This window comes from Dermacentor variabilis, chromosome 11 (assembly GCF_050947875.1).
Source record: "Dermacentor variabilis isolate Ectoservices chromosome 11, ASM5094787v1, whole genome shotgun sequence".
Taxonomy (NCBI): Eukaryota; Metazoa; Arthropoda; class Arachnida; order Ixodida; family Ixodidae; genus Dermacentor; species Dermacentor variabilis.
This window is the reverse complement of record NC_134578.1, coordinates 86,643,488-86,657,295: the sequence shown is the minus strand read 5'-3', so window position 1 is coordinate 86,657,295 and position 13,808 is coordinate 86,643,488. Positions and strand designations below refer to the sequence as shown.

The 13,808-nt window shown below is 44.8% G+C and overlaps 1 protein-coding gene across 1 annotated transcript in view; it reads left to right on the top strand.

Annotated features, from left to right (window-relative positions):
- Positions 1-13,808, top strand: part of LOC142564709 (sodium-coupled monocarboxylate transporter 2-like) — a 29,257-nt gene that overhangs the window by 236 nt on the left and 15,213 nt on the right. Inside the window, exons 2-3 of the mRNA XM_075675843.1 lie at positions 102-169; positions 4,897-4,983. Of these exons, the coding sequence (XP_075531958.1) occupies positions 122-169; positions 4,897-4,983 (135 nt within the window). The 5' untranslated portion in view covers positions 102-121. The remainder of the gene's footprint in view (positions 1-101; positions 170-4,896; positions 4,984-13,808) is intronic.

Sequence of the window (13,808 nt, the reverse complement as noted above, 5' to 3'; positions counted from 1 at the left end):
TTTCTAATTATTAAGTAATGCACAAAATAATAACCTTCATTTGGCGAGTGTACTGCGTAATTCAATTCCCGAAAACTCCTTACAGTTATTTCTCTCTGCAGCGTTTCTTCTCGGAGCTCTTATGACGTCCTATAGCTGTGTCGTTGTCTACATGGGATCTGTAACGAGGGTAAGCACTTCCATTCGCCATTTTATTTCAGCATCGACCTCGACCTTTTCCTGAGCGCTCGAATGCGAAATATATTCCTTTGATAGGATCAAACTTTCCGACGCCATCTTTTCGGTGAACGCCCCGCCAGAAATTGGTTGCTATTTTGGAAGCAGAGCTAACACAGAATTACGTATTTTTCTTGGCTCCATTGAGTGTAGCAATATAATGACCAAAAACCGCCAACGTCACCGTGCCGATGGCTTTGCGCTTCTTGTCACGGTTCAGTTTTACCCCCATTGCTGCCACATTTTGATGTGAACAAAATGAAAAAAAAAAGATAGTTATGGTGATTCAACACACATCATAGAATCTATGTAAAGCGAAGCTCTTGTGAATCGGTCGATCAGTTGCTATAAGTTTACCCATTTCATTTTTGCGTCTTTGGGGTAATGAAAACTGCCGCGCACGCATTTGTTCTCGCGCAGCCATTCTGCGGATGGTGGCAACTCCTGTGTTAGTTTGAATCTATTCATTTTTTTATTTATTTCAAGTGTACCTGCTGCTTTTAGGTCGATTCCATGTTGTGGATATGCGACACAGTATTAACACAATAATTATCATTAATACCCGGCGATTATCTCAAACAGCTACATGGCGTTGGCACGATATGTACCGCCCGCTTCTTGGTCAACCGCTCATTGTCGGTATGCACCACAGTATGGAAATTATCAGAACCAGCATGCGGCGACGAACTGGAGGCTTTGGCGCGACCAATAGAGATATATGGTTGTAACTTATTGGTTGGGGCATCGGAGTGTCAGTGCCAGAGGGACGTAGGTTTAATCCCGCCGGCGGACGCGCTTTTTTCTTTGTTTCTTTTTTTTTGTGGGATGCAATTCACTCGGCGAGAACCGGACAAGCGACTCACCGCTCAGGTGACACCACGAGATGACAGGCTAAAGACAGAGAGCTTCGCTTAAAAAAAATATCAGAGGACACCTAAACTTTTTATGAGTTACGAATGCAGCAGCAGAAATGTCCCATTGAGCGACGCTCTGAGCGGTCCTTCGAGTTTTGCGCTGCGATTAATGTAGCATAGCGATACGTGCTGCTGGAGCAAGCAGGCAGCAGCAGCTTGCGATGCCAACGCCGCATGCCACTGAAGCGGCGATGCCCACAGGGCGATGCGTCGTGGTCATACCTTCTCCCCTCACTTGGTGCCTTAACGTGGCAGGTGTTGTCCTCCGTCCGCTCTGCCAACACATCGTAAATAGCACAAGGCCTGTGCACTTCGATACATGTCGTCACACTACCTTTGCTGACTCGCAATAGAGTCTACATGAGGATGCTCCCCAGTAAGCCACGAGGATTTCAACGTCACAGCTTTCGCCAAGCCAGGTTTAACGGTGCAAATTCTGCTTCAAGTTGCATGACATCATAAGTAAGAGCGCACAGGCCTGTTATCTGGGAGGCGTTGGCACTGCTCCATGGAATAGCATCCGTGGCGAGAGCGACGGTGACGTGGCGTCGCGTCGATGCCCTTTCCCGTCTCGCAACACCTGGCGCGCCTACGCTGCAAAAGGTGCACCCTTTCGCCTGCTCTGATGCATCGAGATGCAGCTCGTCACGTGGTCTCGCAGTCAATAGGAATTCTGTCGAGGCGCTTTCGTGACGTGACGTCTAGCCAATGGCAGTGTGAGTTCAGGTGCCGTTTGGCTGCTATAGACGACAGACGCCGGCTCTTTCGCTCAATGGGCCATTTGACTTTTTCGCATAAAAAAGAAACGCTCCTGCACCCAGCATTGGCTACTCGTGAAGAAGTTACAGGTCGTCAAAGTTCCTTCAGTAACGTATATTATTCTCAATGCACGTGGATTGCCTTGGAACGATAAGTAAGCCAATCAATCCCATCCACAAATTGCGCATTTACCACGTGTCCAATCACGGCGTACCGTTTGCTTTCTAAAACATTATAATGTTTGTGCTTTACGAGAGAACAAGCAGTTGTGCCAGAAAGCTAAAGAAAGGGTAACGTGGTGTCGGTGTGGCTAAACATCCCGAAGTGTTCTTCATAAAAACTGCGCACTATTGACGATGTTTCTTGCGGTAGAAGCAGTTAGAGCGCATTGGACCTATTTTCGAGCAACTCTTCTACAAGGCGCTCTTTTTTAGCTGGACAAAAGTTTTCAAAATTTCGTGGTGCAGACAGCACAATTCTGACCTTCGAGCAAGGTTACTCGATTAGACGGTCGTTACTTCTATGAGAAATCAAAAGGCTGAATTTAAAAATTAGATAATTGCACCATTCCCACTTGAATTTATTACTTGACAGCGCATATTCCAGTTTACGAATAGTAGATGCTGAGTTCGCAAGTCGTATACACTTGGAAATAATTCTCAGGACTGTGCCAGCTTTGAGATAATAAATTTCAAAGTGTCCACCGACATACATTGGCGATCCGGTTCTGTGTCTGCGTGCATTACACAGTTTTGTTATAAAAGTAGGTAGAGAAAAGAGCATTTATATGAGTCCACCCGCCGTAGTTGCTTAGTGGCTATGGTGTTGGGCTGCTTAGAATGAGGTCACGGGATCGAATCCCAGCCACGGCGGCTGCATTTCGATGGGGGCGAAATGCGAAACCACCTTTGTACTTAGATTTAGGTCCACGTTAAAGGACCCCAGGTATTCTAAGTTCCCGCAGTCCCCCACCACGGCGTGTCTCATAATCAGAAAGTAGTTTTGGCACGTGAAACGCCATAGTTAAATTTTTATAGCATTTCTATTGCTACTTTGATGGTACACACCTTGAAAGCGCTGCCATCGTCAGAATTCCTTGCATGTCGATATGCCTTGCAAAGTGACTCAATACGATCCGTAGATTTCAATATCTTCCGTATATTAATTACTAAGAAACCTAATAAGTTAGATTACGCTAATTATTCAAATAAGCATTTTAATTTCTTGTAGAACTGATGGCCGCCTCACGAATGATGGCCGCCTTTGTTCAAGGGTTAGAATTGTTCTATTGGCCACATGTAATTTTAAAAATTTTGGTGGAGATAAAAAAAAAAACTCTATTATAGCAGACACTCCGACAGCAACCCTAAATTGTTGCAACGAGGACTTTACGATCCATTAGACAAATTTCTTGGGCATTTATCACAAAATAACGCGAGCTCTTTCTTTGCATCACGATCTCCATGCAGGCGGGCTTTAAACTGTTTATATAAGTAAATAATGCATGAAATGCGCCCAACACTAGACGCAGTCGTGGTGAAATGTTAATCCGAATGCGCGTCGACAGAGTCAAACGTCTTGTGGGGCGGAGAGACCCAGTTATCTATTAATAATCATATGGGATGCGGTAAGTACCGCGATGCATCGAAGACGCCAGCCCTGCGTATACGCCAAACAAAAACTCTTACTATAATCCTCTTCGCTGGTCGAGCCAAATAAAGTGCACAGAGAAAGTCTTTTCTATTGGCAAATGCTATCGATTGAGATTGCCTCACCATCGTAACGTTTCACTTCGCCCATAATCCCAGCCTTACTTCTCTGAATGAATGTTTTGTATGCTATAGGTGCGCAAAAACGGGGGCGCAAGGTCAGCGTGTTAACGCTTGCCTAGCCATCAATAACAGCAAAATGAGAAATGCCGGTGAAGCTAACGTGTCGACAGGGGGACTTGCCTTCGTCAGAGCAGTAATTGCCTTCCTTAGCTGCGTTATTATGTACGCATACCTCACTCTGCCTAACCCTCCATGGGAGAGGAGGAGGAGTCTAAGCCGATGCGCCGCCTATGCGAAGGTCAACTTCTCCAAGGGGGAAAAACATGAAGAAAAGGAAGAGAAGTTGGAGCCGATAGTTGGGGCCCCTGCTTCTGCTCGGGAAGCAGGACTGACAATGCGGTGGACCCATCATCCTGAAAAGCATTAAATAATATGACGCGCTCTGAGAACATGTGAAAAAAAAAGTTAGAAAGAATGATAACCGACAGAATTTACTTAAGCCTAACCTGTCTCATGAAAATTCAGTAACTTCGAACGGTTTCTCATTTCTGATATTTCCTTTAATTATATTTTTTCACGCGTGCCGAAAGCAGCTCCTCATATTTCCTGTTTTGCGGGAACATAGGCCTGCCGTATTCCAAGCACTGCTTGCATCTTTGTATCCGGGTTCCGTTCCATCGGTCATACCTGTAAACCGCCAACAGTCTCCGCACGTGTCACCTCTATAATAATTGAACATCACCCTATGTTTTTTTCCTCCCCGTCCCCGCGCCACAATTTTGTCGAAAATTTCACTTCCGCTTGCTCGGCGCGTCGGCTTATTGTCCTCCTGCTCATCCATTGACGGTGAGGCACAGAAGCCACGCGTAAAAGAAAAAAATGCTCCTGTGAAACGCAGTTGCTGCCCGCACGAATACAAGCCCTTTTGTCGAAACGTTGGCTCAAGCAGCATCTCTTTGTTCTACATTTTTTAGTAACTTCAAACACTCGAGTTGGCGGGGACTGCTCTTTTGTCTTGAATGTTAGCCTCCCCTATAATCACTTTATTGTGATGAATTTGTAAGAAGCGTGCATCGCTCTATATGGACGTTGCACAGCAAAGCTAATCATTTGCCGCAATGCAGCGTACTTCTAGTTTCAAGAGAATAGAAATTTCCGCTGTGCTCCGTTGAAGACGCTGTCAAGTGAATAACTCGTCCGTTCTGTTTTCTTTTTTTTTTCACATTATACTGCAGCTCCTCATAATGGTTTACGGAGCCGCCACCGGTCCCTTCGTGGGACTTTTTATTCTGGCCATAGCCTTCCCTTTCGTGCATTCAAAAGTGAGTATTATAAACAAAGTGTATCTTGCTTGTCAGCTTCACGGTCGCAAAAGGTATTTACCTGATAATCTAAAGTATGAAACAGCTCGAGGAAAGTAAGGCCGCACATTATAGTAAGAATTTTCGGAACAAGATGTAAATTGAAATGAAATGTATAATAATAATAATAATAATAATAATAATAATAATAATAATAATAATAATAATAATAATAATAATAATAATAATAATAATAATAATAATATTGAAATGATACATCATTGTATTCTCTCATATGGTCAGTCTTTCAGTGTTCCATTTGCAGATTAACAAGTGAGCTTTAACTCTTATTTATCCCGTGTACTTCCAACTCGGTAAACTCGCACGCGTCCACCTTCGTACCTTTCGGTATTTCTACAGCTGTTTGAAAGCAGCCTTTAATGCTCACTATTCGTTTGTTTCGACACGCCGATGTATGACGTCCCTTAAAGCCTATGTGCAAGTTCACCGCTTAAAGGGTCCCAGCGACGAATTTTATCAACGCCAGTGAAAAAGCAGTTCTGATGAAAGCACGAATTTTCGAAAATATCTTGCAGCAAGAAGTATTTCAATGTGTTCAGTAAAATCGCAGTTGTCGGCAAACAAAGGTCGGCCCTCATCTCCTCTGTGGTGATCCCGCCCCTTCTTCGGGGGCTTGCACTGTGGAGGCTACGGTGACCAGAGGCTGCGAATGTCAGAGACCAACTGAACGCCATGATGGTTCGTATGGATGTTCACGCATAGGCGATACCAACCATGTGTAGTCGTACACAAGGCCTGTATCGCCTTTTATGCGGATTCTTTACGCAGGCTGCCCCGACCGCTTGCACTACGTTAGGTTCTTGTTGATTGTGGTTATCCGATGCACTTTTACCGGGCTTGCCGAAGCTTTGCTCCTTGCGGCAGTCGATACAGTGCAAGTTTAGCAATCTCCCTTGCCTTTGCAGCCAGTAACTACACGGGGGCGTCGAAGTTTCCCGCCTATATTCAGCGAACGCTTGCTAACGCGCGTTTCACACAAATGATTAAACTGTGAACGGGACAACGCCAGGTACGCGCTGCGCTTTTAGTTTTGTTCAAGTTGGTATTTCCGTGCGTAAACTGCACACGCAAGGAGAAAGGCCGACTGGGACGCACAGACTTGCAATGAGCTAGTGGCCAAAAATACCTCGCGGTTCGGAGGAGGCGGCACAGATAGAGCAGACAATGCCTGCCGAATGCTGAGAAATAAAGAAACAGAATTTTCCTGTCAACATTTTGATCGCAGTGGTATCTCGAAGTTTTTCGACGTGGCGTATCACGAAAATCGTTACTGTTCTCGCTCTTCTGCGGCCATTGTGGCTCCTGACAATTTCACACATCTGGCCAATAGTCGTACGAGGGCGCAATGGCGTTACGCTGCCATGGCAGGACATTGATGGAGCCATTGGAAAGCTTCAGCGATTTTCACAGCAGCATGGCATGTTTCCTGATGCAGGAAAGTGAGCAATATTTGGCTAAGGTGTGCCCGAGAACTTTGTCTGGCGTCTAGTGCTGTTTACTTGCCACGCTCAAAAAGTGAGGTAACGCCCTTTTACCAGGATTACGTACGCTTACAGAGATAGCCGAGGTTCACAGTAAAAGGCAGACAGTGGTTTCAAAGTTCAACGAAACTTTGGACCTCGTTAAAAGGCGATATTTTTTAAATATCCTACATTTAGATCCGTGACGGAAAGCTCGGCAAGAAAACAGACTTCTTAAATGCCGAAATTGACATAACGCAGCCATGACCTCACCCTGGATATGACCCACTACCCACAACTTTGACCACACAGCGAACCCTTCAACATAGACAGCTCTAGTTGGGCGTCCGAAACCACCCACGTAGGTAGCGCTTGAGGTCGCACCTACATAGCGAAGCGCGCGCGCGTGAAACGGCAATAGTAGGCCGGACGCAAAAGTTGAGAAGGGGATTGCTAACTTGCACACGCAGAAACCGGTAGTTTTCTACTCAGCGCCGCCATATGCCACCTTCTGAATCCATGTAGCCAATACCAGCCGCTACGACGTAAAACTACAAGCCGTAGTCATATCTCTGGCAAGAGCCATATCGAAAAATGCGCACTCGTGGACACGCGAGAACATGCGAGAACGCCCTGCAATGCCCCCAGAGCCCGCAGCGGACGCTACGCAGCTTTTGAAAAGGTTGCGGGTGCACGCAACGAACCTTAAGGGCCTGTTTACGCTCGAGCCGCACATCGCCGCAAGCTGCACCGCACGCGGCTGGTCGCGCAAAAAATTGCACGTATCCAGTACTTGTACACAAATTGCCGTTTACACTATGTGCACAGTGTATACCTTACACATTGTAAACCGAAATTTGTGCGCAAGTGTTTGATAGGTCCAATATTTCGCGCGACCGCACGCGTGCGGGGCGGCTTGCGGCGATGGGCGACCGGAGCGTAAACAGGCCCTAAGAGCTCCTGCGTACTGCGCACGCGCACTGTCGCCGCTGCGGTTTTCCTGCGTACGCAGAGTTGTTGCGGGCGCCGGACTAAAACTGTTTATTATATCTCCGATGCGCGGGGCCCGCTGAGAATTTCTGGAGCGACTGGCGGCGACCTGCGTCCCATCCACTAGCCACCAATTGCACGCAATGTCTGCTTAAATGCTATAAGTTTAATTGACGTGAATAAAATGTTTTACAATAGCTAACTTTGTAGCTTTGCCAAGATTTCGTCAATAATGTATACTTACCCTTGATAAAACTTGCTGCTAGGCTAGTTGGTACATGATAACTTGTGCGAGATATATACGCGACAAACACGGAAGCAACACAATGCAGAAAAGGGCATCACTCTCAACTAACTCTATTCGCAAAAATGCAGCGTAATATATAGCCGCTCCGCACACGCACCAACCACATCGCTTCAAACGCTCATCAAATTACACCAGATAGAAGAATTCTGAAAATGTTACCAATTTAGTAAAGGTTTAAAAAAATTATTGTTCACCGCTAATTAGAACCACAGCCGTGCCGTTGCAAGACATGTGTATTTTATTTTTAATGTTGTATGCCTCCATGATATCACGCATCAGGGCATCCGCACTCATAGCCAGAATGCCAACACCGCAAAACCTCGGCTCAAACATGCAGGAGTCACAATGCATGGGCAATGGAGCTGGAAGTTTGTTTTTTTATTGAAAGTTCGTTTCCTCTAACTCTGTCACTTAAGCCCCGGCTTGTTTGGCTGATCTAAACCCTACTACAGCTAAGCTTGATTTCATCATACTCCCCGCCAACCGAGCAGGCGACATGCGGCCTGGCACACGTAGTTTACACGCACGGGGAGGACCTCGGCGCTTTGGAAATGCGTGGGCACAAGGCCGCCAACTTGGGTGGCACCGAGGAAACCATAGGTAGCCTGTACCTGTAGGTAGCCACGCTCTGAAGGTTGCGCGCAACTTTATGCGGTGTGTGCTGGTTTTATACGGGCTGTGCTGGTCTTCATTAAACTTGCTTGGTGCCATCATGGGTCACTGGATACGTTCCAGTGGGCGTATGTCGCTCTTCAATGCCCAAATATATGCCTAAATTGATCCGATGCTGAGCGGAATCGGACTGCCGTCGCAAGGACAGCAACCCGATGCTTTATCAGGCTGCGCCGCAAATACACTGCGTATTTGCCGCATCCAATGAACACCCTTCACGCCAACACTGTAGCAAACTGCTCCATGAATACGCGGTGTATTTCCCGCTCTTCGAAGAAACCTTTCATATACCTTACTGCGTTTTGCTGAAGGATTCATTGTGTGTTTGCACTTTCAGTGAGACTTCACCTTCAATATTTGATTTGAATTTGCACACTTAGACCTGCAAGTTTGCTCGTTCGTTGACAATTCCGATACTAGATACGCATTTCAAAAGGTCGAGGAAAGGGGCTAATTGGGGGCTGTTCATGCTTTTACCTTATTCATGACTAATGCCTGCAGATATATACAACTTCTACAAACGAACTTGAATGTATTGGGAGCATGTGTACGTGCACAAACAAATATTAACGAATTTGAGAATAAATAGCCCCCAGCATGCGCTTTCCCCTGTACACTTTCAGTCGTCTTTTCCTATTAAGTAAGGAATCGTATTGCAGTGCAACATCCTGTTTTCTTCGCCTCATTTAAGCCGGAGCAACAGTACAGCAGTGCGCGAAAGCCTCATCGGCGCATGGAAAGACCTCGAGTGTGGGCTCCGCGGTGCGCAAAAGCAACCGGCCCTGCCCACCAGTGAATGTACACTCTCTGCGTGCAAATAGGACCGCAGGAGCTACACCTGCCAGTGCGAGCAAATCTCGAAGTCCAGGAGTCCACCCGCGGACTTTTCAGCAGTGCCACTAGATTGCGCAGCGTGTCCTCGATGCCATATCCATAGTTTGACGATACAAATAGCTTTGCGTATACATAAACGAAAGAAAGACTTAGTCTAGCACCCAACAAGGCAATATGAAAATAAAGGAAATACGCAGTGCTGCAATAATGAAGCATAGAGCCCTGTGCGACCAGAATAAGCATCAGAGAGAGAGGGAAAGAAGATTTACTAAGTGAAAGAGGAACTGCCGGGTCCGGCGACAGACCCTGAGCGTGGGTGGAGTCCTCAGCCTAGGACCCTATGATCCGCGGCCCTATGGCCGCGCATCATGGAAAAGAAAGTCGAAAAACGATACAAAGGCGAAAACAATACAAACTCGTACAACATAGTCAAGCGAACATGTGAAGTTCCAAATGTCCACGAAATTTGGCAGGATCTTTTATTGAGAAAATATTATTTGGAAGGCTATCCCATAGTGCGATGGCGCGCGGTAATGCAGAGTTATGGAATGACTGTGTGCGGCCAAAAATGCGCCTGAAACTGAGATGATTATTAAGTCGTGTAGGTGTGCGAGAAGGAGTTTCAAGTGACAAGCCGCTGGACCATGAGGTATAGTAGTATTTATGAAAGAGGCATAGGAGGGCAACAGAGCGGCGGGAATCCAAGTCCGGCAGGGGAACATCGCGTTTAATTTGGGTAGTGCTAGATTGACGACTGTAGTTAGAAGTTATAAAACGGGCAACACAATTTTGGATGGATTCCAATTTATCTGTTAGGTATTGTTGATGAGGAGACCAGATCGATGAAGCATATTCAAGTTGAGGATGTACAAAAGTTTGGTAGGCCTGTTGACGAATGGTAGAAGGCAAGAGGTGCAGATGACGACATAAAAACCCTAAAGTTCTGTTAGCTTTAGCGCATATCATCTCGAAGTGAAAGCTCCCCCCAGGCTAGGTTAGTACAAAAATAAACGCTAAGATGTTTGTAATTAGAGTCACGGGGTACTTCCGACGAGCAGATTTTGTAAGGAAACTTAGGATATGATTTCATGCGAAAGAAGGAAACGACGCAGCACTTAGATGTGTTAAGTGTCATTTGCCAACGGTCGCACCACTGATTAACTAGGTTAAGGTCATTTTGCAAAGTTAGGTGATCATCATGAGAGTTAATCGTTCTGTAAATTACGCAATCATCCGCAAAAAGTCGTATGCAGGAGGAAATGTTGCTTGGCAAATCATTGATAAAAATTAGAAAAAGAAGAGGGCCTAACACAATACCCTGGGGTACACCTGACATTACAACAGACTATGGCGAAGCTAAAGTTATTCACAGATACGAGCTGTTGCCGATTAGATAGGAAATTGCGAAGCCAAGATAACGTTAATGAGTCAATCCTAAGAGGAGTCAATTTAGCTATTAGACGACAATGAGCAACTCTGTCAAAGGCTTTTGCATAGTCGAGAAAGATGCAATCAATAATTTTGCTGTTATTCATGCCATAATGTAAATCTGGCGTAAATTCCAGCAGTTGGGTGTCACAAGACAATGCTTTACGGAAACCATGTTGATTTTGAAAAAAAAAGGTATTAGATTCAAGATGGTGGGATGAATGGGAGGCAATGATGTGCTAGTGAAGCTTGCAGGAAATGCATATTAGTGAAATGGGGCGGTAGTTACCAGGTGAGTGTCTGTTTCCATCTTTGAATATAGGAATAACTTTGGCTATCTTCCAGTCAGCAGGAAGAAGACCTGTTGATAAAGACTGCCGAGAAATGTAGTACAAAATCTGAGTGGATATAGCAGACTTGTTCGTTAGAACTTAACATTATTATTGTCAATGCCACATGATGTAGACACCTTTAGATCGCGTATTAGTTTTGAAATGTCTTCAACACTAATATTTATAGGGGACACGAAGCGATAATGAAGGTCGGAGACACAGGGAACGTAGGAACAGTCTTCACAGGTGAACACAGAGCTAAAAGACGAATTGAAAGTTGAAGCACACTCAGCTGCAGAGACAGGAACATTGTCAGCGTCACATGATGTTGCTGTATTACGGTCACGATCAGGAGAGATAGCTTGCCAAAACTTTCTAGGGTTAGTGTGTAGAAGTGAGGACAGAGCTTTAGAAAAATGCTTCTTTTTAGCGTCACATATTTCTAGGCAGTAAGATTTTAAACAATCCTTATATTTAGACCATGACGAGGGACATGATAGCCGTTTAGCAGAAGCGCATAACCTTTTCTTTTTATTTCGGAGTGATCTAAGTGATTTATTAATCCATGGGTTACGTTTGCCATTAGATATAGTGATTAGCGGCACATATTTGTCTACTAAAAGTGACATAATATTTCTAAATGAATTCTAATTCGCTTCAACAGAATTATTTGTGATTGATGGAAGAAACGTTTTCTGAAAGAAAACCTCAAGTACATTGTTCATTTGTTCGTAATTTGCTTTGCTATAATCCCTGATAATCTTACGTTCAGCACCAGCGAATTTCAGTGGAATATAAATTGAGAACTGCAGTAGGTTATGGTCACCAAAGCCATCAAGCTGCATGACAGGGCTTATGCTATGTGGCTCTGTTGCGAGAATAAGGTCTAATAGTTTAGTACCGCGCTTAGGCTCAGAAACAATCTGCGTAAGATTGAACTCTAAACACAGCTCAAGAAAATCACCTGAATCAATCGTCGATGAAGACAAGCGAGACCAATTAATATCAGGGATATTAAAATCCCCAAATAGGTAGATTTTATTAGTGGGAAACTGTTCAAGGGCCCTGGTAATACTTTTATGAAGATAGGACATCAACAAGCGGTCAGCGGCAGGTGGGCGATAACAAACGCCCATCAGTAACTTCTTGTTTAATGTAGGACAGGCCACCCAAATCATCGCAAGAGCAGTGTCAGTGTCAACGAGAAAACAAAGGAATAGTTTTATTGATGGCCACCAACACGCCGCCCCCCTTCTTATGTGAACGATCAAGGCGATAAATGGCGTACTGATTAGAAGTATGAAATAACTCGGAGTCACCTACATCTGCATGAAGCCTGGTCGCGGTTAGCAATACATCAGCCATGCTATCTTCAAGATATGATTCAAGCAGGGCACGTTTTTGCAGCAGACTGCGGATGTAAGTAAATGATACTGAAAGTGAAGGTGCACATGAAGTTGATAGCCGCTGGACCTTAGCACTGCGCACATCGGCAACTAGCTATCGAGCAGGTACTACGGAATCAGAACAACTTTCGTAAATATACGTGGTATTATCGATACGAAGTTTGTCGACATTCAGTTTGTAAGGACAATTACGTTATCTGACAAATTGAAGCAATTTCTTACGTGCCTGTCGAGTAGCTAGCGAAAAATCTTCTCTAATAGAGATCCCAGTATTTTTCAGCTTATGTGCACTAGTAATAATTTTCTGCTTATCCTGAAAGAACGTAAACTTGGCAATTACTGGTCTAGATTTATTTGAAGCAAATTTTCCCAGCCGGTGCACACCTTCAAACTTAGAACCGGCAGTTGTGTTTTCCAACTTATCTGAGCATAGGGCAATAATTTGTCTTTCTGTAGTCGACCAAATCTCTTTATCCTCGTGGGGGATTCCAAAGAACAACAGATTCTGCCATCGCATTCTGTTCGCAGATTCGTCACACCTTGACATTATTGCCAGAAGTTGATTGGCAAATGAGCCAGTAGCATGATCAGAGCTGTTAGACAGTGAGGTGGCATGTGAAACAAGCTTCGCCTCCAAAATGACCACTGTCTCTGTCAAGCTTTTAATATCTTTATCGGTAGCATCTTGCTCTTCCCTCAGCCTCTTAATTTCATCGGAAAGAAAGTGAGAGAAACAAAAATTTTATAGGATGCATACAATGGAAGTAAGAAGGACTAGGGAGATCTACAAGAATGAGAACAAATAAATGAGAAGGGAAAATCTGCAAGATAGCGCAAATACCAGTACGTTGCTATTTAAGGCTCGAGGCGGTTGCCTAAGAACAAAAACGTACCGGAGCAAATATTCGCAGCTAGATGAGGCAAGTGTATGCTGCAGCAAAAATGCGGAGACCACTCAGCACATCCTAATGGAATGCGAAGCAATTCACCCAGTGAGAACCTTAGGTAACGTACACCTTCCAGATGCGCTTATGTTTGAAGCGGACGGAAGTGTCAACCGGTCAGCAGTCTAGATAAGCAAGAGGCGTTCAGAGTATTGGTGAAAAAAAAAGCAGGGAAGAGATCGATACGACCGGATCCCTTACAGTCATATCTAGCGGTACAAAGTACATTTTGAAGCTAAAAAAAGAATAAGGAGGTGTATACAAAAATACTACATAAAGCGTGCATAGCATCCCCGATTAAATCAAGCAGGTAAGGTGACTATTTGTCACTGCCCTGTTTCGAAGGGGATGCCACTAAATCGTCATCATTATCAGAACAACAGCTTGGTAGC